This window comes from Nelusetta ayraudi, unplaced genomic scaffold, assembly GCF_046127955.1.
Source record: "Nelusetta ayraudi isolate G7.1 ecotype Tasmania unplaced genomic scaffold, CSIRO-AGI_Nayr_v1 ptg000084l, whole genome shotgun sequence".
Classification (NCBI taxonomy): domain Eukaryota; kingdom Metazoa; phylum Chordata; class Actinopteri; order Tetraodontiformes; family Monacanthidae; genus Nelusetta; species Nelusetta ayraudi.
In genome coordinates, this window is record NW_027466134.1 from 2,677,118 (window position 1) to 2,702,500 (window position 25,383).

Below are 25,383 nucleotides of genomic sequence, written 5' to 3' on the forward strand. Positions count from 1 at the left end.
GATGGGTTTTGTTTTGTTTTTTGTTTTTTCTTTTTTTTTTCTTTTTTTTCTTTTTTTTCTTTATTTTTTCTTTATTAGGTATTCTTTATTAGGTATTTTATTATTATTATTGTTCAGATTGGGACCAGTGATGTTTCGTGGCTGTCGGGGCCAGCTGGGTCCCAGCTTAGGCCACCACAGCTTTCTGTGGTGGCCTAAGCATACTTAGAAAAGTACATTTTCCCGTAAACACGATAAACTTATTCTTCATAGTCTGTCCTTTTCCTCATCCGCATCCAGAGCGTAGAATATTCACTCGGCACCGATTTTCACGCATAATCGTCCTCTGATTGGATAAGCAATGAGTGCCTGTGAGACTGAACTGAACCCGTAGATCCACCGCAGCAGTGAAACCTACGGCGGCTGAGCGGGTAAATATTTAATTGCAGAGTCATCGGCAATTTAGAATGTAAATAACGCGGCCCATTGGCCCGGCGGCCGCGCCAACGTGTTCAATGCTTCCATGACTCAGCAGTTCAATAGTTTGTTAAAACTCACAGTTTACTTTTAGTGGACTTATGAGAACTTTGCAGAGGAAATCAGCAACTTTGAAGAATTTCAGAGGCCGTAGTTTCCTGCTTTGCATTGCGATGTTAATTGTGCGTTGTTTGACGAGGTCGCCTGCGTGAAGGTGATGTAACGTGTTGGCGTGATTCTGTATGGACTCTCGAGCCGTGGTGTCGTGCTGAGGTGTATTACACTGATTTCACATAAAGGGGGGCACCTTCACTCGGACCGGCCCTCCGAGTCTTGAGCCTTTTACATTGAGCCGGTGGTTTTATCATTCCAGGGAGCAGCTTGCGTTTACAGACGAGTCCCATATGTAGCATAAGACCTCTGCAAATAAACGCATGCTTTATGACTCTTCTGCCGAAAGAAGCGTGTAATTTCACGCCGCAGCTGCGGCACATTGTCGGTGGTGGTGGTGGTTGGGTTGGGGGGGGGGGGTCCATAACTGTCAGAGTTAAGAGACAAACTGCAAACTGGGGAGCGAGGGAGGAGATAAATGTGAGGCAGAGCAAAGGAAGAAGATGAAGCGAAGTGTCAAAGAAAATTTTTAAAAGCACCACTCCCCAGGAAAAGCTTCCTTCTTTGTTTCTCTCTCGTTCCACTGGAGTTAAAGATGACGACTGCGGCAACTCGGAAATGGTTTCCAGGTCCTGCTGCATGTGTTTACGTGTAAACGCGTTTTGATTACACGACTCTAAAACGGCGCTTTCCCCCCCGTGCAGAATGAAGGACCGCTGCGGCAGCCAACCAGCCAGTCTCAACCAGGTCCAAGAGAGGCGGCGCCCCCTGAAGGCGCACCAGTCGGAGAGCTACTTGCCTCTCGGTAGGTCACAATCAGGGGGCTCAATCCAAGGGAGATGTTTTTCAAACTCTGCTGAAATAATTCCTCACAATTCACTGTGCTAGACTAGAAATGTGGCAAAGCTTTAGGTGAAATGATATTTAAACTAAATCAGGACGCACAAAGACACGATTAGAGATTCGCAACACTGGACAATAAGATAATAGCTAATAGATAGCTAATGATAGTGACTTTTCTAATAACCCTCATAATAATCCCTCACATGAAAGCCTGTTTTCTCTTGCGTTCCAATCTTTTTTTTTTATACATTCTTTGTCATCTCTTTACAATTTCCATGAGAAGATGATCAGTTCTTTAAATTGAGCGTTTTCTTCTGATGATGCAGTCAAGCTTTAAGAGCACGAAACATCTCCGAAAAACGTCAACGTCTGATAATGAGAAAAGCCTGAGCAGAACCTCACGGGATTCGGTGTGAACCTGGTTGATCCACTCTACCCTCTTGTTCTTGGTCCTTGTTTCAATTTCAGGAGCCAAACCTCAGTCTCAGCAGGTTCCTGACCCTCTGCTGCCGAGCCCGAGCCCAAAGTCTCCGGTCTTTCGGACCGGCAGTGAGCCGGCGCTCAGCCCTACTGTACCTCGGAGATCCGCAGAGTTTCAAGCAGGTCAGAGGATAAAACAAACACAAGATGCATTCGTTCGTTTGGTTTCCCCGCTAAAAATGTGAACATGCCGCCGTTGGGGCTGAGCAAGATGCTCGACCGAGGTTTCCGGCACTGAAATCCAAAAATGATTCAACTGCCGTGCAAAGTCAACGGAGTGGCGTGTTTGGAGTGGCAGTAATGCATCACCACCGGGTCATTCTCCTGTTAGAACACATCACTGACACAACAGCCTGAAGGCGCACTGGGGCAGTGTGTGAGTGAGAGTGAGTGAGTGAGTGTGTGAGTGAGAGTGAGAGTGTGTGTGCGTGCCTTGTTTGTTCTTGCTCCTCTGCAGAGAGGAAATGACCTCGTACCCGCCCTTGCACGTCCTCAGGCAAATTATTTAGAACTAAATAAAGGACAATCCTTTATTTTTCCAAGTCTTGGGTTTTCAATATGTTGATGTCCGAGACGCTCGCGTGCATTCAGGTCAGCCAATCCGAGGCTCCGACAGTCAGCTGTGTCCGAAGCCGCCTCCCAAACCCAGCAAGGTGCCGCCGGGCCGACTGCCCCGCTCCCCCTGCCTCCAGCCGCTGGTCCCCCCCTCCACCTTCAGCAACCCTCCAAGGCGGACGCCATCTCCCCTGCTGGACGCCACGTGCACGGAGAGGAGAGGCGCAGGTAACCAAGACCTCCGCGTCGACTAATTGAATGATCTAAAAATCTATCGGGAGGTGAATTATGTGTGGCCGCTAAGATCTGCCTTCATTTCATATGCTCATTTACTGCGACACGGTCTTTCCCTTTTGCCGTTCGATCCATTCATCTCACTCCCTCCTCCGCATTTTCTTCTCTCACTCCAACGGACCTCATGTCCTCTTTCACTCCGTCCATAAATCGTTCTTCCTCCAGGCCTCCACCTGGCTGCCAGTTCCAACCTGAGGATCTTTCTATTCAATTATTCACTGGTCCCTCCTCTGTAAATGTCCAAACCATCTCATTCTGCGCTCTCTCACTTCATCTCCAAAAACATCTAACATGGACTGGTTGTCCCGTTGATGTGTTTATTCCTGATCTCCACCATCCTGGTCACTGTCAAAAGGGAAGCTCAGGAGCTTCATCTCAGCAACCTCTGTTCATGTTTTGCAGACTACAACTACCGTTTTTATTTTTGGTAATTCTTCCGGTTTTTGCGTTTGAGTGTAAACCTGGGTTGAAAGCTTAAGCTAGCTATTAGTGCGGACTGAACGGGCAGCAAGAAAGTGTTAAACTAACGATGGGCAAATGCCAGTATTCTGAGGGTCGTCCCCTCAATGCTAACAGAAACCCTGATAATGATAAATTAGTCATTCGGAGGGGAAATGAGAGCTCGCAACAATATATTGAAAACAATAACGAAAAGAACTTTGAACTGGTTACTTTTTTGGAACCGCGAACTTAGCTCAAAATTTGGAATTGTGAACACGACTAGTACATTTCAAACTTTGTGTGGCCTACTGAACTTTGAAGCAGTTCACGGGCAAAGTGAGGAACGCACTTAGCGTGCAACCTTACGTCGTGGCAGCCCCGACGACTGCCACGCCGAAGTTGAATCATTGTTACCGTTCCCGTCGCCAGGACCGCCCGTGCCTCCGGTCAAAGCCCAGAAGTTCCAACATCAGCTCCATCCCACGGACCCCTTCAGCCCGCTGAGCTCAGCGGGGTCTCCCGCCGAGCTCCTCCCGCCGAAGCCGAGCCCCGCTGACCTCGGCTCGCGCTGCCCGCCCCAGAGGACCGACTCGCTCTCCGACGACGCCCTCCGACCGTCGGCGCCGTTCTGCGGCTACGTGGAGCGGCTGAAGAGGGAGGTGGCCGGGGTGAGAGAGGAGGCGGGTGGGGAGGAGGCGGCGGCGGACAGGAGGGGGCTGGACCGGAGCTCCTACCACCACGCCATCGCCGCCCTGGAGAACACCAGCGAGGAGGAAGAGGAGGTGGAGGGGGAGGACGAGCAGGAGAAGAGGGGCAGGAGGAGCGGAAGCAGTTTCTTGCGGCCCGTCGTCGAGACGGAGTCGACGTTCCGGCCGGCCGACTTCGTCTCTCGGCTCCTGCCGCCGGAAAACAAACCGCTGGAGATGGCGGTTCTGAAGAGAGCCAAGGAGCTGCTGCTCAGCCACAACCACCACAGCATCGCCAGGCACCTGCTGATGGCCGACTGCCAGGTACACTACACTACACTACACACACTACACACACACACACACACACACACACACACACAGAATCACTTAAGCAAATATAATTTTACATTCACTGCCCTCATTTTTTTTATGGAAAGAAACAATACAAATTCATTTTTTTATTTATTTTTTTTTACAAATTTACAAAAAACAATTACATCAACTGTACTTTACAACATTCAAGCATTCTGCAGCAAATCAACGGACGTCAATGTGTGTTCCCGTTTGCTGGTGTGTTTGTGTGTGTTCGCACAGAGTGAATTAGATCTCTCCGCTGCAGCTGATGTCACTGCTGCGATAGGATGTTCATTTTATCGCAGCAGTGACATCAGATGCCTAAAAAAAAAAGAAGAGATATGGTCTATTCAGAAATATTGCACCCAGTAACAACACACACTCACACAGAAACATATAAGCAAAGATGAGTGATTCCTGACGCAACAGAAATCAAATGTCAACTCAACCCACTGGCGTCTTGTAAACAATTTTCCTCCTCCAGGTCGCGAGGATACTCGGTGTGACTCCGGAGCTTAAAGGTCGGATGGGCGTGTCCTCCGGTCTGGAGCTGGTTACTCTGCCACATGGCCGACAACTGAGGCTGGACCTCATGGAAAGGTACACATCACTCACACACAGCCTGAATTTGTATATTGACTTTTTTTTTTTTTCCAATAAAACTATGACGTCATTCCTATTGAATCCTTCTGGCTGACCCTTTAAATGAAGCTACTCTTTGGCAAGTTTGCAAAGCATTGCACTTTTACATTATGAACAATAAGGTCATACAACAAATTCTAACTCATCAGGAAAAACTCTTCCATTTTGAGGTATTGGTGGGCCTCCTGGAAGGCTGAGATCAGAAAGGACGGCATGTTGTTTTTCAGGCAACCAATACTACTAAATTATTCTGTAGCTTAGACAAGTTTATTCTTAGAAACAACATTTTGGGCATCTAGTTTTTTTTTTGATTAATAACTGCACCTTGTTTCAGAAGTAGAGCGAAGGGCGACAAAATCAAGATGTGACGGGTGTAACATGTGACCTGGTGCTGACAAGTTGTTGATGGTCTGTCTGTCCTCGGTCTCCCAGGCACCACACCATGGCAATCGGCGTGGCCGTGGACATCCTCGGCTGCACGGGGAGCGTGGAGGAGAGGGCGTCCACCCTGAACCGCATCATCCTGGTGGCTCTGGAGCTGAAGGACTCAGTGGGCGACCTGTTTGCCTTCACAGCACTGATGAAAGCCCTGGACTTGCCACAGGTAAGACTTATGAACGATGCACTCAATTGCGAGCTGTGACAGACGAGCTTAGGATCAGCAGTCTGGGGCGATGGCGAGTGTGGAAAAGAGGTGAAGAAGCTTGTGCAAGCAGGTCGTAACGACGGCAGGTGAGGACAGGAGGCCGAGCTGGAGGTCGATGAGATTGAAGGGTTGAGGTTCTCTTCGGCAGTGACGAGGACGGACAGGATCAGGAATCGGAGGGAAGGCAAACAAACGTTAGATGCTTTTGAGATGAAGCCAGGGAGGAAAGACTGAGATGGTTTGGAGGTGGACAGAGGAGGGGCAGTGAATGTTTGAGTAGAAGGATGATGAGGTTGGAACCGGAAGGCAGGAGGACTGGAGGAAGAGCGAAGGAGAGATTTATGGATGTAGTGAAAGAAGATAAGAGTGAGTTGGTGTGAGGGCAGAGCTAGATGGAGGCAGATGATTGGTTGTGGCCACCTCGGAAAGGAACGTCTTTTTATTTTTCTTATTAAGCAGAAGGTCATGGGAATTCTTATGAAATTCCAAATAATCTGCAGATCAATCGTTTGGAGGAAACTTGGACAACTCTGCGGAGGAACTACACAGAGACAGCCATCAGCTATGAGAAAACTCTCAAACCGTTCTACAAGAACCTTTACGAGGGCACAGGTACTGAGTGCAAACACGCTTTTCAGATTGATTCATTGATATATTATTGATAAAATATAGGATTATCTCCTAACTCTACGTACTGATATCTTTTACCGAATTTTAAAAATGGATTTTTGAAGCAAAAACTTTGTCCTCTTGCAGCCTCCTCTCCTCCCGCGGTCTGCATCCCCCTCCTACTCCCCCTGCTCACCCTCATGGAGCGTCCCTCCATCACGCCTGAAGGGATGGAGCTCTGGGAGACCAGCGACCAGGGCTGCGACATCATGCTGCGCCACCTAGAGGCCGCGCGAGACGTGGCGCACAGCTCGCACGGCTACACGGCCAACGCGGAGAAGATCTTGCGAGGTATGCAAACAAAAACAAAAGAAAAAAAAAAGTTTTTTTTCATGACCTTAAATTTCCTTCAGCGCTCTGAATTTGCCTCTCGCTCGTGCCGTGTGCAGACTTTCAGTGCGACGAGGACCTGCTGGAGGTGTTCAAGACGGACTTTCAGCTGCGGCTGCTGTGGGGGAGCCGCGGAGCTTCCGTCAACCAGCCGGACCGCTACAGCAAATTCAACCTCATTCTCACTGCGTTGTCACGCAAACTGGAGCCGCCGCCCAAAACACAAACATTGATCTGAGGTGAACCCGGCGGGCTCGGAGATTGTCCCGAAGGTACGAGAGGAAACGGCCGTGGAAGAAAGTGAGCAGACGGGATGGATTCTAAACCCGCCGTCAAATGAAAAAAAAAACAAAGGAGAAAGTCTGTGCGGTCAGAACCAAGTAGAGCGCCGAGCAACAGGTTCGGTGTGTGCGGGATCACGCCTGCAGGCCTGTGAGAGGCTAAAGGGGCAGTTCACCGTTTTATGTCATCTGCAGGTCTGATCTCCTGGTGGACATCTGGGTAGAAGGTCTCAAATGTCCACCGGGAGGTGAGGAGAGCCTCTTCATCAGGCTGGGTGGTGAGAACGATAAGAGGAAAGCATAACTGTGTGGAACTGCTGAAACCAGAGAGGTGCGTGGATCGCTCACAGTGACCAGGTCTCACCTTTCTGGGAAGACGCACGGAATTCTCAGTCAGCTGCCGATATAGCCACTAAAAGAGAAGCGACGCTTCAACAGAATCTGAGGGAAACCCAACATCACGTTAAAATGCTTCTCCTTTTAATGTATCGTAGAGGCAAATGCGTACGATTTGGACACATTCGACCGCCGCACGCTTCTATTTGGAAGCAAAACGCTCAAAGACGTTTCTCAGGTTCACCCGTGCCATCCTCACTGCAGTCACTCACGCTACCGTCGTTGCTGTTCCCGCGTAGCTCACGATCACAATATTTATAACCCGAAAACATTACATTCGCGGTGACTCACCGAGATGAAGGAATGGAGCGCAAAACTGCAAGCGGTAAAAGAAAATGGACGCCCTGTCGCTCGTGAACTTGCCAAACCTTTTTCATGAAGGACTTCTACTTGTGTAATTGTCCAAATCACGGTCGGGATAAAGAACTGAGCAGCCTGTGTTTGGTCTGGAGGTAATACTGGATTAAATACAGCAGTGCAATTGTGGTATTGGCATACCTGATAAATGACCACTGGTTATTTAAAGGCTTTCTAAGTGCATCAAAGTGATTAAATCTGAAATGGGTTTTATTTTTTATCCCCAAAAGCATCAGAAGTGTATATGCCCTGAGCCCCCACACCCAGAAACTGGGTTCTTTCTGGAAAGGAACCACTTCCATCATGTAAAAAAAAAAAAAAGAAAGAAAATAAATTGCCACGTCTTTTTCATGTGTTGGATTATATATTTTTTCTGCATAAAATGAATAAAATGTAAGGCTAAGTACGATGCAAGACAGAAGATGTATATACTGAGACATCCATAGATGTTAATAATTTGTACATATTTTATTGAAAAGACTGACTGTAAAGAGACATCTGATTATATTGTTTATGATATGAACTACTGTAAGATGAAATAAAGAGACTGTGTACAAGCTCTTTGCATATATTTTAAGGCTTTGACGCTGTGCTGCAGCTTCCGTTTGGTTAAAATTAGCTGTGAAATCTTCGAGTCCTCCGCACTTAAAAGAAATGCCATGACATTTTTTTATTTATTTTTTTGCCATTGCTGTTTCATTTTTTATTTTATTTTTTATTTTATTAGAACAATAGATTGAAAGGGGAAAAAAACATTTTGTTCACAAAGTGTCCGACAACATTCAAAGTAAAAAGATGTGCACGTCAACAAAGTACTGCAGTTGGTTATTAAAACATGTACAACATAGTAAAAACACAGACATGGATGTCGACATCCTGCAGAATCACCTCCGTGCTCTGCTTTGTGTAACTGATTATCAAGGGTCGTTCACCATGAGTTGTGGAGCTGATGTGCTGCTGCAAAGTTTCCACGGGACAACAATCGCAACGATCATTTAGTGAGGATCATGTTTGCCCTCTGCTGGCAGGAAAAATAAGACCATGCGCTCACACGAGAGACGTTCAAATTCAACGGAAAAAAGAAGCTTATATCTACCAAAACAAAGCTGTTTCTTGCTATGTTTTTGCATATTATGTAGCGTCACCAGCACAGTGTGTCTTATAAAGCACAGCTTGCAGTTTTCTATGTACACGGATATTTGAGAAAACCGTTAGTTGAGATGTTGGTGAATTTGAAAGCCTCTACTTGACCGGTTGACATCTATTGTTAGGTCATAAGACAGACTAAACACATCTGTTAGTCGACATTTGAAAAAGACAGACAGAGTAAGGATGAAAACGCTAGTTTGTTAGAGGAAAAGGCCTCGCAGATGCTAATGGATTGTTTCTTTCCCCCCTATAGTACATCTCTTCTCTCACTGCCTGTGGTAAGTTACAGGCAATATTGAGTGGATTTTTCTTTTTTCTTTTTTTTTTTTTTTAAGTTTAAACAAAAATGCTCACTGTGTGTGTGTTAGATATGACGAGTTCCTTTGTACAGCATCACGTTTCACCAAAGATCTTTGGGTTTTCAATACAGGGAACTAAAGCAGTTGAAGACCATGGGACCAGAGAACTTTAGAAGGCTGTTCACACACACTTGAAACACTCAACAGACTTCATTAAAAACATGAAAAAAAAAAATCAAAACAATTTTAACTTCAATTGAGATTTAGATGTTTCTTTCTTTCGCAACAATGAATAACCAATTCCAAAAAAAGGCGTTCTTTGAAATAAACTCTCCAACCTTGGGACCCTGTACACGTTAAGAAAAAAAAAAAAAAAGGTATAATATGAACAAAAGAAAACTCTGCAGATCATATTTTTATTTTTTTCGCAAGTTCCCATTTCGTCTCATCGCAAAAAGGTCTTAAAACTGTGGTGAGTCAATGCAACAGAAGGAAAAACGTAGGAAGGAAAACGTGGTATTATTAAGCAACAGCTACACGGAGGCTGTGATCACAGTGAAGGTGCTGCCACCTGCTGTTCAAACAATTAATCTCTGCATCAGAGTAAAGAAAATCTGACACCGGCTGTGTCATTTTGTTACCCTAACAAACAGTTACTGATTAAAAAAAAAAAAAAAAACAGTCACTGGAAAGACCGAGCAACGTAGAAAATCAAAATCAAAATCATGCAAAGCAAGTTCCGTTACAAAAGAGTACAAAACCCATTTAGCCACTCGCTGCTCTGCAGTGGTCATTCAAGTTCCCGCCTTCCTTAAGCAGACCACACACTCTCACTTTATTTTCACCAACCGTACATTCACTCGTTCATTCACTTGTTCATTACATCAGGTTAAAATGCTGTAGTACTTCAGGGCAAAGTGCATCAGTTCAATTCAAACCTTGTTGTCTATCACCAAGAGTGTCGACCGAACGGAAACAATCAATATTGGAATAATAAAAAGAAAGACATTCAACATGACACGGCAGATGTTAATATGTACAAAAAAAAGAAAGAAAAGAAAAGAAAAGAAATTCATCCATGTAGCTCAGATAAGTTTACACGTTCCACAGGTGCCGTTAGTGTGTTTGGCCCCGCCCAGCCTTCCAAAGTTGTGCATACACATCTATGATACTACATGTGCGCATGTCGTCACATTCACGATAACAATAGATTAGATGTGGACGGGGAAGGGAATTATGATAATATTAAAAGAAAAAAAACGAAGAAAAAAAAACTAAATTGAGTCCTAAAAAGAGGCGGGGCTTGAACCCAAGTGGCTGATGGGAGAAGTAGTCAGGCAAATGCGGCGACATCCAGATGGTTGTGTGATCGTCACTCCACGGGTAAAACAACACGAAGTCATTTAAGGCAGAGTTTTGACTGTAAACACAACCCAGCCGCTCGAGATGAGAGCTGAGCTGTGGTTTTGGTGAGGAGAGGCTGCCATCTGCTGGTCGACTGGTGGAGTTGCGTCCCAGGGAATCGAAGGAGGAGGAAAGGCGGGGAAAGAATGTTGGTAGAGAGGAGGCGCTGTCCTCGTCTTTCCCTCCCCCCCCAAAAAAAACCCACTCTTATCACAGTCATGCTTAGCGACCTCTGAAGCATTACGGTCACATTTAACGTCGCGCTCAGCCAACGACACGCACACACGCACTTTTACGAAGACACAAGTCACACGGCTCCGTCGTGTTTGACAACACAATATTGGACATGCGACGGTGTGAAGGTGAGGGCAGGCATGAGGACCAGAGTGGCGCAGGCAGGCAGGCATCACCAACAGAGCACAGATGATGACGATGGGTCAGTTTTCACAGTGCGGCGTTTATGTAGTTAGTGCTAACAACAACAACAAAAATGAGCCTTTGAAGGCGATAAGTTTGTGCATTCTGAGTTAGAAATGAAAAAGGTTTATCTTCTCTGGATAGGCGCTGAAGCAAAGAATTGGAGGGGAAAATGTTTTTCAGGAGTGTTGAGTAAAAACCATTTTAAAAATGGCAGGGGGAAAAAAAGAAAGGATTTTTGCCATAAAGGCTGAAATGTGAATAATAGTGGGAAGCGCAGATGACTGTTTAACTCACTCTTTCTGTGAAGATTTGAGCAGCATCACAATGAATTTTCTGGCAGATCACAAGTTGCCACACGATCCACTTGTGATATAAGTTCATCCTTGAAAACTGTCACATTCCAGTCCGTAAGGTGAATCAACTCTATATACCTCCTGATTCAAATGTAACAAAACAAAAGCCTTTGAGCTGTTGTGACAAAACTGAGTGTGAATGTCCCTCCAACGCCTCCAACAGCAGCTACCAAGAAGGGTTAACTAATTTATCCACGGCGGGCACTTCCATTCAGAGGCGTAAAGCTGATAAGAGTGAGATGGGCTGAGGTTACTCAGCAGAACCTGCCGGTGAGAGCAGAACATTAGCAGGATTTCAACTGGAGATCTGTCTTTTCACACCTGGAGAGATCAGTGTGAGCTGGAGGAAGCTGCAGTGTGCAACTTCGCAGTGAGGTGTGAAGAGTCCCGATAGGCTCCTCCCACCATCTGGTTTAAAGGTGTTTACACCATCAGGGAAAAGGCATTGGAAGAATGCCGACAGGGGCGTCTCTTCAGGGACAGCCACTCCCTCTGCCAAAGCAAACGTCGCCCATCTACTCTTGGCCATGCGGCGCACATCTTCTGCCTCTAGTGTCCCACATTGCTTTGCTTGTAATAGGCCAGCGAGCGAGCAAGCATGCAGACATGCAACCCTGTCGTCCCCTCTCTGCCCCTCTCTTCCCAACCCAACCCCCCCCCCCTCCCCCCCAGCATTCCCTTTCTTCATCAGCCCTACCACCACCACCACCACCACCACCACCAAAAACCAGCAATCAGCGTGAGCCCTCCACCAGCCAATCAAATCGCCCAGCCACTCTGCGGCCCTCAGGAACCTGCAGTCACATGTAGAGGAGAGAGCCAGTTACATTTGAGGAAAAAAAATAACAAACACCTGCACGCACACACACACACACACACACAGAATTTACAGTTGAACTTGATGGTTTCGAGCAGAATGAAGTGAGAAGGAGACTGTGCAGCAGCAGAGCGTTGACTGGTTGTGAATGGAGGAAAATAAAATAGAAAGAGATTTCCTTCTGCTTCAATCGGGACTTTTTGTGATCAAGAGGACTTGCAAAATACTGCACGCATGTCTGTCATGTTTGGATTAAATGAGCCTCAATAGAAAATATCCTCAATCGTCTTAATAGCAGAGATCCCGTACAACTTCACTCAGCGCATCTAAGACGGTTGTTAGTGCCGAGACATTTTTTTGTTCCTGCTTCAGCATGAGCCACTTCTCTATAGATCCACAAATGAGATCATTTAAGACTTTCATGGAGCAATTTAATGTATTCATTACAGAAAAAAAAACAAAAAAAAACAAGCAGGCTGAGCAGGAAGTAGCAGAGGGTTAGCAGCAGCAGGTCTGTGACCTCGCTTGATATTCATCTGCTCCCCTTTAAGGACGACTACCGGTCAGCGAGTACATGCAGAAAGCCTCATCATTAAGAAATGTGATCGACACACCTTCCGTCTCAAGTGTTCTCTACACACACAGTGAACCAGTTCATTTCAACCTCAGTTCGTCCTGTAAGGCTTCGGCTGCATGTTTAGCGGATACGAGCAGCAGGAAAGGATAAAAACATATCAATGAAAACTGCCCTTTTTAAAAATAAAAAAAAAACAGCAGTGGATGGAAAAAAAAAAAAGACAGCATGAGCCTCCTCACCTGTAAATGAAAACTACTCCTATAATCTCTTCAGACTGATGTGAAGCCATTTTCACACTGTGCATTGTTTTACCTTTCCGAAGTTTTTGCAAAAATATTCCTCTAACATCATTTTGTGTCTTTGCAGAATGAAATCGGTTCACCTTTGAAAAGCCTGAATCTCATATTTTCTCTTTTGATTCAAAATACATTTTTGGGGGGAAATGACGAGAGTTTAATTGTATAAATATAAAAAAAAAAACAAAAAAAACAAAACAATGCATTGCGACACGTTTGCCAAATTTTGGAAGGGCACATAGTACCTCACGTTTCCAACATCATTCCTTAGAGGAATAGTTCACTCCAACTTCAAACTAAAGGGGCATTTCTTGGTCTCTTGTTACTATGACAACGAGGCAGGAGTGCAGAAAGATCAATGAAGTCTGCAGACGTGATAGAATTTTTTAAAACATTAAGCTAATGGATCAGGTTTTTGCCAAATTTTTCGAAACGTATTAAAAAAGCTGTCATTTCACGACACTGGAATTGGAGCTTTAGCGTTTCATTGCTTTCGTTTAGGGAATAAATTCCATGTGTATTCCGTTCACATCGTCGTTATTAGAACTTCCACAGGTGGAGGAGTTTTTGTGAAGGTCAATTTATGGTACGGTGCCTGCCCAAACATTCCACAAAGACTTCAAACCAGCGTTCTTGGGATTTCACATTTCTACTTTTCAACTGTTGGAACAAAGTTCAGGGTGAAAATGGAACTCTGTGAAGCCACACAGCTTCCCGTGGGTTTAAACTGCCTTTAGCTTGATGGCACAGGTAACAAACGCCACAGGTGTAGGCGTATACTTAATACAGGATACTGACACACATGCACACACGCGCACACACACACACGCACACACACACAGTGCAATCCAACTGAAAAACTGAAATCAGAACATTTGCATCAACAAATGAACCCAAAGAGCTTAAAATCACCGTTAAACGTTTCCAGTCTTTAAAAAAAAAAAAAAAAAAAAAAAAAAAAAAAAAAAAAAGAGCATTAAAACAATTAAAGAAACACAGAAAAATAAAAATAGATTGTTGCTCATATATTACATTTCACAATATTCAACACTTTGATCAATGACGTGACGCAGCCTTGACATTGGGGGCTCAGAACGGTAGTAGTGATTGGTGTCGACCCCCCCGGTGCTGAGACACTCACCTCAGAAGCAACCAGCGCCACAGATACGAGAGGCAGAATGATTCAGGAGGAGCAAACAGTGGGAGGACAGAGGTGGAAATGAAAGGGGTGGGGCTGGGGGAGGGGTGAGCAGACGACTGTCCATGCAGGTGTTCGGATGGAGTCTCTTTTGTTACGTCTGAGAGAGCGGAGAGCGGAGAGGGGGTGGGGGACAGGCAGACAGACGGACGACAGGTGGGGGTGGGGGGGAGAGGACAGTGTGGCCTTAGATGTAGGTGACGGCACCTTTGCTGTTTTTCTCCATGGTGATGTCCACGTAGGAGGTGGGCACGTAGCCCTCCCCTCCGCTCTGCTTCCTCACTCGGGTCCAGCCGTCGCCTTTGTCCTCCTCGATGATGTACAACACCTGGCACAGAGTGAAGAAGCAACTGTAGTCCTACGAGCTTGCGTCACATTAAAACTGCAGGATTCCACAGAATGGTCTGTGTGCGTTTGCTTTTGTCTGTCGAGGTTTAAGTGAAATGGAACTCACCTCATCTTCTGCCATTACCAGTGTCCCTTCATTCTGACCTAGGAGTTAAATATATATATATATATATTTGCACATTTTATAAATGCAATGGGAAAGGGCAATGTCATCTTTATAGACAGTGTATATGGCACACATTAGAAAGACACTGTGCAGTGCTACAAAAATGTATCTCACAATCAGGAAGCACAACTTCAGCAGATGAAACAACAGGACAGTAAAATTAGATCTGAAATTTAACACTGTTTTGATTTAAACAAGATCTCCATCGCCAACACAAAGCTCCAAACACATGCATTATATTATTTGGCCAGCAGGGGTCGCCAGAAATGATTGGAAAAATAGAAACGTCAAGGCATTGGCAGTCAATGCAGAAAGAAACCCTATATTCATACCTATGCAAACTGGTCAAAACATTTTTTTTGGTCTAAATCACAACGTGGCCAATTTGTCTCAAGAAAAACTGCCATAATCGCCGTTGTGGGTGTGGCTACAGTTCAGAGGCTAAAGCGTGTTCGGCTTACCACCGGGTGGGCAGATGTTGGGGGCAAACGTCGCACTCACGCTCCAATCTGGTATCACCTGACACATCCAAATATGGAATGGTCCGCTTTCAAAACCGACTGGGAACTCACAATTGCGCCAACGAAGCCTTTCCCCGGGTTTCCCAATGAGCGTCTACAGACCAGCGGTGACGTCGTGAGAGTCAACCCAACATTTTATGAGCTGCAACCATGGAACCTGCAACCATGCTTACCACCTTAGCCACCTGGCTAGTTTTGGCTTTGGTTTTCTGAATGATAAGAAACTACATGTAGCATGATAGCGTCTATAGGATAGTAAGTCTGGAGTCTTGTGGTTGTGTTTTCGCTCACCATCAAACGAGTAGAGCGCTTTGCAGTGGCCGATGACGGGCAGCGGGTCGTCGTCGTCGAACTCGTCGTCGAACTCGTGCGGGTCGGGGTTGTGGTTCCTAGACTTGGAGGGGCTGGAGCGGTGGTGAGGCGTGTGGTGCTCCTGACTGGTGTCGTCTGTGTAGCTGCCCTCAGGACTGGGTGGTGGGGGATGGGCAGACAATGCAATGGGTGAATTGGGGGAAAAAAAAACAATTCTGCTTGCGTTTGAGCGCGCTCTCTCACTCTCTCTCTCTCACTCTCTCTCTCGCGCTCTCTCTCTCGCGCTCTCTCTCTCGCGCTCTCTCACCTCTCCCTGCCTTGAGGAGTGTGGTGGTGGTTGTCAGCGCTGTGCCTCCTGTCGCCCCTGGAGCTCTGCTTCCCCTCCACCTCCGACAGCCAGGTCTGCCGACAGAAATGATCATCGAGCGCCGGCGTCATTCACAGTGACCGCCTCTCGCCTCTCAGGGAACAAACTGTCGGGAGTTTCCTCCGAGCTCCGGGGGAACGAGGTGAAACTCTTCGTTTGACAGCCGGCGCTTCGCTTTCAAAGACGAGATGTTTCCCTTTTATGCGAACCCCCCCGCTCTTTTATCGTACCTCGTTCTTGTGAATTTCCGATCGCAGCTTCTCCATGTTGCAAATGGTCTCTGAAATTTTGGGCTGGAGGCTGGCGGGATCTCCCATCTGTGGGTTCTTCTCGTACACGTCCTTCATCTTGTTTAGAGCGTCTCTGAAACGACACACGATGCCTTGAATAACAGGAAGAATAGAAATGCCTTTATTTATCCCCACATTGGGGAAATCTCCATAGTTACAAAAACATACGCAGTGCAAAGGGAAGAATTAAAACGAGTGCAAAGAGTGAAATAAAAATAAAGAAATAAAAAATATATACAAATTATTCAGATATTGAAATCAGTGTTTATAAATAAGTGTTAATTGCGTTGAAGGAAGTTGTCGTTTAAAAGCTCCTCCATGCTGGGGGAGTTTTTAGTAAAAAGCCTCCAATGTGCGCCACAGTTACGATAGACATTTTAAAGGTTGCAGTTTGCTTGTTTGTTTTTTTTTGTTTGTTTGTTTTTTTACCGCTGATCCAGCTGTCTTTGCAGCTCTCTCTGGAGTTCGTCTATGCGCTGCTGCAGCCTCTTCCTCCTCTGCTCAGGGGGCAGGTGGCTGTAGTCTTCCAGAGACGGCGCCTAGTGGCGAAAGCGGGGGAAACGCACACAGATGTTTGTCAAGCCGCCTTCCGACTGGAACGAGTCCCGAGGTGAACGCCACAGACGGGAGTGACTCATCGGCGTCTGGCGAGCTGCTCATTCTGACCGACGATGACTCGTTTCCAGTTGAGCTCACGCTTTCCAGGAAACTTAAAAATAAAAAATAAATAAATAAATAAATATGGAGCCTGGATCAGCACGTGGCTGCGTCGCTCAAGGACTACATGGACATGAGTCACTGAGTTTAAGGTGGGTTAGTATTTAGACATAAGGTTGTTTCTTGACTAATCTCTGTGGTACTCAGTTGTTGTTGTTTTGTTTTTTTTGTTCTTTCTTACTGATTTTTTTTTTGTAGTTACACAATTGCCAATTATTAAATAAAGGTAATGACATTACATCAATCATAAGATGAAGTCAAAGTGAAACTAATTCAAGGTGGACACATTTTGGAAGTGTGCAGCAGCTTCAGTTGTAACCACACTATTGTTATCAGACTATTAACACCAGAGGGCAGGGGATCTGTGAACGAGGGTCTAACTTACTCGGCTGCAACTACCGGGTGCTTTGCTAGAAGCTATGGGGAATCCTACGCTAAGCAGTGTGCACAGGCGTCTAAGCCGCTGGCGTTCTCTACACACACACACACACACACGCACACACTTACCGTTTTAACTGACCACTGACGCAACGAGCGTTACATTAGAAAAGGAAAAACAACACGAGAAGTCGGTTAGTTGCTGTGAAACATGCAGAAAGGTACCAGCGGGGGTCCCCGCACGGCAACAGGTTGGTGAGGACATTGTCACACACACACACCTCATGTTTGTCTGAGCATAATAAAGAAAATCAACGGGATTTCTTTTCAAAGGGAGAATGTGATATTTCAGATCTTTTAATCGAGGATATTGAATTTTAAAATTGCATTTTCAGACAAGTGAAAAATAACTGAGATCTAAAACTAACTTCCAAATCACTCTGGAACCTTTTTCACCTCTTACATTGGGAAATGCAAACAGGCTTCACAAGCCACATCTTCCCAATAAGGCTGCGTCGTCTTTAATCCCACTGACTGACACATGGTGGCAGTAATGTGCAACTCCCGCTTCAACTGGCGCGACTGCAAAACGGTGTTGCCCAGCAGCAAATCAGAGCCACATAACTTTATTTTTACACGGTGAATATTGTTTGGCACTCAGCGTGACGCTCGTCCATCTGTTCACAGTGAACAGCAGCCAATCACAGATGGGCATGACAGAAGCAGCCAGAGCAAGAGCTGACCCAAGTGTCAGCTGCAGTTTAGTGTTGGCGTAACTGACAAAGACAAAGCAACAAGCCCAGCTTTCATAATAATAACAATCAAAATCACTGCAAACTTGATCCAAACCATCAGGACAACTTGACGTTCAGTTGACCATCTCCACACACACACACACAAAACACTGCAAACAAAAACCCTTCAAATTCCTCTCTTTCTCACACACACACACACACACACACACACACACACACACACACACACACACACACACACACACACACACCATCAATCAGCAAGGATCCGTCATCTTGTGATTGGAGCAGAGGGGATGCCTCACTGACAAATCAGACACAGTGGGAAACAGAAGGAGAAACTGATGAAGGGAGGAAGAAAAGTAATATGATTGGCAGTCAAACAGGGTGTCTGCGACTTTCAGTGCACGGCGATGACAATTTCAATGTGATCCAAGGTCAAATGTTAACCTTTCAAAAAAATGCATCTGTTGTGATATTGAAGGCCCCATATTATGCAAAACTCACTTAATCGGTGTTTTCTAACAATGTATCTTCTAGCCCATCGGTGACCTCTGTAGGTCGTCATCACCAGCTCCACTCGTCACAAAGCGTGCGCTGAAACATGCTGTTCTGGAAAGCAGGGCCCTTGGTGACATCACAGAGGGCACCTCCTGCCATGTTAGTGACCCCGCCCCCCGAGCCGTCTGAGACACTCCTGCAGCCACCTTCTAAATGTGCAGCGTACAGGAAGGCGTCAGTTTTAGCAGGAAGTTAAAGCCAAATGTTTTCGCAGGAGGCTGAAAACAGCGGGCTAAGTCGTGCTGTTTCCTGGACACCTACGGTGTGTCTGGATGGTAGATGGCAGTGTGCAAAACACCCCTCAATATTCAAAACCCTCCTGATTGTTACTCAATACCAATCTAAATTTACTTCACATGCAGGCTGCTCCTCGAACCTCCATTCAAAAAAATATACAAAGTCAGCTCTAAAATGAGCATAATATGGACCGTTAGGGATAAATTAGCATTTCATTGATTTTCAGTGAAATGCAGACACCCTGCAGAAGAAACAGTCCAGTGTCCCAGTAAGTCTCTAATGTGTGTCTCACCCCTCTCCTCAGACCCCTCAGGTTCTGAGGGATTCTGGGTACCGTGGTCTTTATCTCGGACAGATAGTGGCTCACTAGGTCAGAGCTGAAGCGGGACGAAGGGAACAGGTTGGAGGCGGGTCGAGAGCGAGAGGATGAGGAGGAGGAGGGGGAAGGACGAGGAGGAGGAGGAGGGGAGGAGGAAGGGGACTGAGGTGGGGCAGGGAGACAGGGCAGAGTCAAGTGTCAGCGATGAGGAAGGGATTTCCTGCTGCTTGTCATTTGCAATCTAACATGAAGAAACATGAATCTCTTTCTGCTCTGGGGACTGAAAATGAAACAAAATCATCATAATATCAGTTTAACATTGGCATTAAGAATCAAGTACAAAGGCCAAGGAATGATGTTTAATCTAATGAAATTAGAGCCTCTCAGTCAGCCAAACTCTTTAACTGTGCATATTGAAATATCTCTGATACTGTCAAAAAACTATTTACCTAAGAAAAGAAAATAAAATAAAATAAGTCCATTGGAATTTGCTGATTACGACCCCCCCCCCACCCCCAAGCTGAGGACTGTTGTTGTTTGCGATGTTTCCAGATGAAGATATATTATTTTAAGATCAGATTTTTTTCTAATGTTGAACAAATTCTGTTATCGTGAGTTCTTCCATGTGGCTCAAAAAACCACAGAGGGAGCGCGCGTTGAACAAGCAGACGAAGCTAAAACACACAAACGCACGCCCTGAGTCTTCACACAAGTTCCTGACAGAGTGAAGCGACTGATAGCGCTGGCAACAAAAAAGAAAAAGAAAAAAAAAAGAAAAAGGAAATGTGGGTTAATGATTATCCAGCATGTTGTTTATGGAGTGGAGCAAGGTTCACTGGGAACGCCACAGCAAAAAAACATCTTTGTGCATCAAAGGGTAAAACCACTGTGATTTTAGAAAAAAGAAAATTCTCACAATTTGTCTGTGTCTTTTTTATGTATATTTACATTGGCTAAAGAGAGATTCTCTTTAAATTTGGGTTTAGGACAAATACAAAAACTGTATCATTAAGTCTATAAAAGAGTAAAAACAATATGTACCTGGGGTTTTTTTTTTTGCTTCTCTTGGTTTTTTTCTTCCATATATAGAAAGAAATTTTCTTTTTTTTCTGAATTCTAACACACAAGTGTCCCTCTTTGATTTATTTACCTTTGGTTTTTTGCCAAAGAGCCACAGCTTGTTCTTGGGTCTGCCCATGGGGTGTTTGGGGTCGGACCGCGGGCCCGGGGGCCCTTCCCTGTCTCGCTCTCCTTTGGGTGTGTTGCTGATGGTCCCGTCTGAACCGGTCCTGCTCAGGTTCTGGCTAAAGTCCTCAAAGGGGAAGTCGCCGGGCGGCTCAAAGCCGGACTTGAAGGACTCCACGACGATGCCCGAGTCCTGGGGGGAAGCGGGAGGGGGACAACGGAGGTCATGAAGACTTCTGGGGACTTTCATCATTTCAACATCCGCCCTCCATTTATTTTCCCCAGCGTACCTTTCGTTCATCGACAGCTTTGGCAGCGGAAACCATGCCGTCCAGACACTTGGACACGATGGGAATGACTCGTCGCTCGGCCTCGGCGAAGCTCCGGTACGTCTCCCCGAGCTTCACCGTCCGACGCTGATCCATGTCCTGCAGATTCTGAGGCACATTTCAGACGAAAGGTTTCTGTCAAACCTGGCAACCTGGCAGGATTCTTTGAGCAGCACGGCCAGCGCAGACGCATTTATTCAATATGACTGAAGAATCAACCATCCGGCAGCTGCGTCAGTGTGCGATACCTTGAAGATGTGTGGGATGGCGTTGTTGAAATGCTTCCACTGCTCAGCGTTGAAGTTTTGCAGCTGGGCGGCGTACTCGTTCTTGCACTCGTCGACCAGGTGCGTCCGCGAGTAAAAGTTGTGTTTGGCCTGAAAGAAATTCAACGCAGAGGCGTCAGAGACGCTTAAACCGTGCTTTAACACCTTTAGTCCCGATGCATTGTTTCAACACAAGATGAGCGCACAACTCCAGCTGCACCACTAACTTGTATTTCCCTCAAATATTGAAAGTTGTGGAAACAAGTAGAGTCTCACATAAAAACAAGGTTCTGTACTTTCATTTTTTTATTTTGAAAGGTTGATGTATTATTTTCACGTCTCTTCAGTGTAATTACACAGCGAGTTTGTGGGTGGGGGGGACTGGGCTCATGTATAATTTAATGACAGTAAGTGGAACGCAGACAACTTTCAGTAAACTAAATACCAATTATGATAATGTGTCTTTATTTTATCTTATTTTTTATTTTTTATTTTGTAACCCATTGGAATCCATTTCGAACCCACGGACTGAAAGAATTCAGCGGGGCGCCCCTCACCTTCTCCACCTCCGACTTGGTGGCGTTGATGTCGTTGTCCAGTCGGTCGAAGGTGATCTGAGACTTCTCCGCCTCTCTGCACTCCCTCTCAAACTTCTTTTTACTCTGAAAAACAACATAGTACGAAAGAGGATGAGGGCCCCAAGAAGAGGGGAAAAAAACATCACATTTTTATTTTGTTTTTTTAATTTTGAGTTTTACGTTGTAATTTCGTGAAAAAAGCATACGTAAAAAAAAAGACGAAATTTTGTGAATGAAGTCAACGTAAAAAAAAAGGACAAAATTTTGTGAATAAAGTTGTAATTTCGTAAATAAAGTTGATGTTAAAAAAGACAAAATTTTGTGAATAAAGTAGAATTTTCGTGAAGAAAGTCGTTGCACACATAGTGGAGCTTGGCGAGTAGACTGGATGGATGGTGGATTAACTCAGTTACCCACAGTTAAAAGTAAACAGCCGAAAACAGGTGCATCCCACAAGGTTCACCACAGTAATCAGGAAACTGGTGTAAACAGAAGTGCTCCACTAGACCTGCATGCAGAGCCCTTCCACTTTATTCCCGACATTTTGACTTACTTCACGTTGACATAAATGCAAAATTTCGATTTTATTAATTTCATCTTTTTCCCGTCAATTTTACTCACGAACTTTCATCTTTTTTACGTCAACTTTATTCACGAAATTTCGACTTTTAATTCAAATTGGTCACTTCGGGGGGGGGGGAAAATCTTATTTTTTTTCTCTTCTTGTGGCCCTAATCCTCTTCCGTACAAACGAGAGCGACAGAGAGAGGGAGAGAAACGTCACACTGCCGGGGGGAAAGCGGCCGCCAACTGCGTGTTTCCCGAGGGGCAATCAGCGTGCACGCACGGCACTGAACAGAACATGTGAGTGATCAGTGATTGGCGGGGGGGAGGGGAGGGTGGTAGAGGGGTCGGAGGAGGAAGGGGTAGGGAAGGGGGGAGTTCTATCCAGGGAGATGAATCAGACAGATAGATATTCCACTTCCTGTCCGGCCATCTGGTTCACATTAACAGCAGGAGGAAACGGTGAATAGTTGAGACGCTGCGCACTCAGTAGTCACCGCCGCAGTAACGCAGACCGCACAACCAAACGCCGCCCATCGAGATAAAGAAGCTCCAAAAGCTTTCAGGCCAAGGAAGGAAAAAAAAAAGAAAGAAAAGAAGGCCATATAATATTTATAAATACAACAGGAGGCTTTCGGTGTTGCGGTTGATGAGGCGTATTAATAAAAGGAGATCCTTAATGGGCCATATTAGAGTCAATTAAAAGGCCGTAGACTGTCTCTGGTGCCTGGGCCAAACCAAGATAATGGACCTGCTTGATATCACTGTGCTTTGATATCAGCGTACAGTTAATACAAAAAAACACGTGTCAATTCTGTAAAAACTAGGTTAGCTAAACGCTGCATTCCGCAGGCTTTCGACCCAGCTGGACCCTCGTGTAACTCCTAAAAAATCTATTTAAAAAAATTTGCATTCCCACAGCAACAACTAGGACTGGAGCACAGCTGGCCGGCTTGCTTACAGAGAGCATTTACACCAAACACACTTGATAGTTTCTCTCCACCACTGCTGCTGCTTCACCCTCCTCCCTCCACACTTACATTGTCCATCTGTTTCCAGCACTGATCCAAATGCTGCTGGGCCTTCCTGCCCTCCTGGAGATGCTGCACACACACACACACACACACACACAAGTAAACACACACACACACACGCGCACACACACACACACAGATACATAAGTGAGACATTGACAGAAAACACAATAAAAGACATACATATTCTGTTTGTTCAAACACATTCAGATACAAAGACACCAATAACACAGCAATAATAACAATAACACAGCACCATCTCAAAAGCTACAACTATACACCTGCGCGTGTCAATCCAGTGGAATTTATGCCACAACAATCGGCGCTCGGAGCTTCAAAACAAAACAAAACACAGTCGGTCGCAACACAAATATTGATGATAAAAAAGGGCCGAGTCAGGAGTTCACGCCATCAATCGACTCCTCGCGCTGCGCGCAAGGCAACGGGCCGACGCTGCAGCGCTTCAAGCGTTTCCCTGAAGACGGCTCAAAACAAACAAGAAACGCCCCAGTTTATTTCCAACGTGTGCATTTGTGTCATGGACGCCTGGGCTGCAAGAAAACAAGACGACAGAAGGGAAGTTTTCTTTTCAAGGCGTCTTGCGGCTCCTTTTATCCCCAGCAGTTTGCTTTTTATTAGCCGGGGGCCTTTTTTTTTTTTAAGATCAAATCTTTATGTTTCACCCTAGATTCTAGTGCAGCAGTGTCACATAATTAGAGTAACTCTAAAAATAAATAAAAAAATAAAAAAGCATCTATAGATCTGTAGTAAAAACCCTAAACTTTAAACAGCATTGATGAATACTAATATAATATCATTTTTTTTAAAAATCACAAACCAAGCCAAATGTCACTGGATCTTTTAAAAGACACAAAGTCTCTTCACTAAATCGCTCCAAATCGGCATTGTTGGCCTACTCACGTTCTTCCTCTCGGCTTTGAGTTCTTGGCTGTAGCCCATCAGCTCCCCGTAGACTTTGTGCGCCATCTCCTCCGCCACCACCTCCCTCTGACCGGCGTAGTCGCTGAGCTCATTCAGTATGGAGTAGAAGGACAGGCACGACGTGAACCTGCAGCACAGCCGCAGCGACAGGCGGAGGCTCGACGTGAGAGGATGAAAACCGCGACCGCAGCGTGACGAGGGTTCAGAAACACTGCGCTGTATATTTAGAGTCAGCAAGAAACGATGTATACACAGGGAAAGAAGAACTTTCACAAATATTTAATTTGTACGAGTACAAAAGACAGAAAGTCTTGAGTTTCTGTCTACATATGGACATCTCATTCAAAGTTTGATCGAATGACGATGAAGAGTTGCAGGATGTTTTCCCCAACAGGCGGGAGTTCGACCAGCACATAAATGTCCGCCACTTGAGAAAACGAGCGCCTCTTGCGATGGTAGAGGTCAAAGGTCACTTGCATTACTATTCTGATGTCTAAATAAATTTGGTATCGAAATATTTATGCAAAGTCTTTTCCTGATGTGCGTATGCATTAGTTGCATAAATATCTAAAGGGGTGTGTAAAAGTCGGATTGTGTGTCCACAGGCCGACCTCTACTGTGCAGAGGGATTTTTAATCATGAGTGAAACAGGCCGGTGGTTGGAGAAGCTTTGGGGAGCACTGTCAGAATGTGCGTGGGTGTGTGAGCGCATGTGTCCTTGTGTTTATATGTTAAGGTTGGGGGGGGGGGGGGCAGCAGCCTCAGCAGAGACCCCCAGACTTCCCTGGGCCCGGTCACCTCCTCCAGCTCATCCGGCGGGACCCCGAGGCGTTCCCAGGCCAGCTGAGAGACGCGGTCCCTCCAGCAGGTCCTGGGTCTTCCCCGAGGTCTCCTTCCGGTGGGACCTGCCTGGAACACCTCTGCAATGGAGGCGTCCAGCCTGAGCCACCTCAGCTGGTTCTCAGCTGGATCTCAGCTGGTTCCTCTGGATGTGGAGGAGCAGCGGCTCTACCCCAAGCTTCGATCCGCAATCTCGGTTCTTTTTCGGGTCATTACCCAAAGCTCGCGACCACAGGTGAGGGTGGGAATGTAGATCGACCGCGACAGGTCGGTACAGCGAGCGCATCACCGCAGACGCCGCACTGATCCGCCCGTCGATCTCGCGCTCCATCTTTCCCTCCCTCGACCCCTGAGGCAGGGTCTCTCTCCACCGACCCGGACAGGGCAAGACACCTTTTTGAGGCCTTACACGTTTAGGTATTTTGTTAGCGTTTTTACTGTCTTTGTACCGTCTGTCATTATTTGTAAGGACCCCCCTAGAAATCAAGATGGTGCATCTCAAATAAGTAATAAAAAAAATAATCAAGAAACACTATCGTACAGTATCAACCACAGTGAGTTTCCCAGTGAGACTCAGAAATCTAGCAGAATTTCTGCCTCGACCACAACTACTGAAT

General features: G+C 45.8%; 2 protein-coding genes across 5 annotated transcripts in view; one reads left to right on the forward strand and one right to left on the reverse strand.

The window, feature by feature from the left end:
- LOC142900650 (breast cancer anti-estrogen resistance protein 3-like) overlaps positions 1-7,874 on the forward strand; it is a 42,181-nt gene extending 34,307 nt beyond the window's left edge. For all 3 annotated transcript variants that reach the window (XM_076045057.1, XM_076045058.1, XM_076045059.1), the window contains 9 exons: positions 1,272-1,372; positions 1,879-2,013; positions 2,482-2,673; positions 3,610-4,190; positions 4,708-4,823; positions 5,298-5,469; positions 6,012-6,123; positions 6,268-6,471; positions 6,570-7,874. In XM_076045057.1, coding sequence (XP_075901172.1) covers positions 1,272-1,372; positions 1,879-2,013; positions 2,482-2,673; positions 3,610-4,190; positions 4,708-4,823; positions 5,298-5,469; positions 6,012-6,123; positions 6,268-6,471; positions 6,570-6,748 — 1,792 coding nt within the window. In that variant the 3' untranslated portion in view covers positions 6,749-7,874. The remainder of the gene's footprint in view (positions 1-1,271; positions 1,373-1,878; positions 2,014-2,481; positions 2,674-3,609; positions 4,191-4,707; positions 4,824-5,297; positions 5,470-6,011; positions 6,124-6,267; positions 6,472-6,569) is intronic.
- Positions 7,875-11,833: 3,959 nt separating this feature from the next.
- The window catches only part of fnbp1l (formin binding protein 1-like), a 37,012-nt gene continuing 23,462 nt past the window's right edge, over positions 11,834-25,383 (reverse strand). Inside the window, exons 4-16 of one of the 2 annotated variants that reach the window (XM_076045068.1) lie at positions 23,906-24,053; positions 22,991-23,053; positions 21,366-21,470; positions 20,791-20,919; positions 20,504-20,650; positions 20,179-20,406; positions 16,491-16,600; positions 16,002-16,134; positions 15,712-15,806; positions 15,384-15,559; positions 14,512-14,549; positions 14,265-14,385; positions 11,834-11,963 (exon numbers count right to left, since the gene is read on the reverse strand). In XM_076045068.1, coding sequence (XP_075901183.1) covers positions 11,956-11,963; positions 14,265-14,385; positions 14,512-14,549; positions 15,384-15,559; positions 15,712-15,806; positions 16,002-16,134; positions 16,491-16,600; positions 20,179-20,406; positions 20,504-20,650; positions 20,791-20,919; positions 21,366-21,470; positions 22,991-23,053; positions 23,906-24,053 — 1,501 coding nt within the window. In that variant the 3' untranslated portion in view covers positions 11,834-11,955. Of the gene's footprint in view, positions 11,964-12,754; positions 14,386-14,511; positions 14,550-15,383; positions 15,560-15,711; positions 15,807-16,001; positions 16,135-16,490; positions 16,601-20,178; positions 20,407-20,503; positions 20,651-20,790; positions 20,920-21,365; positions 21,471-22,990; positions 23,054-23,905; positions 24,054-25,383 lie in introns of those variants that run through there. The other variant, XM_076045067.1, reaches the window with a different exon arrangement.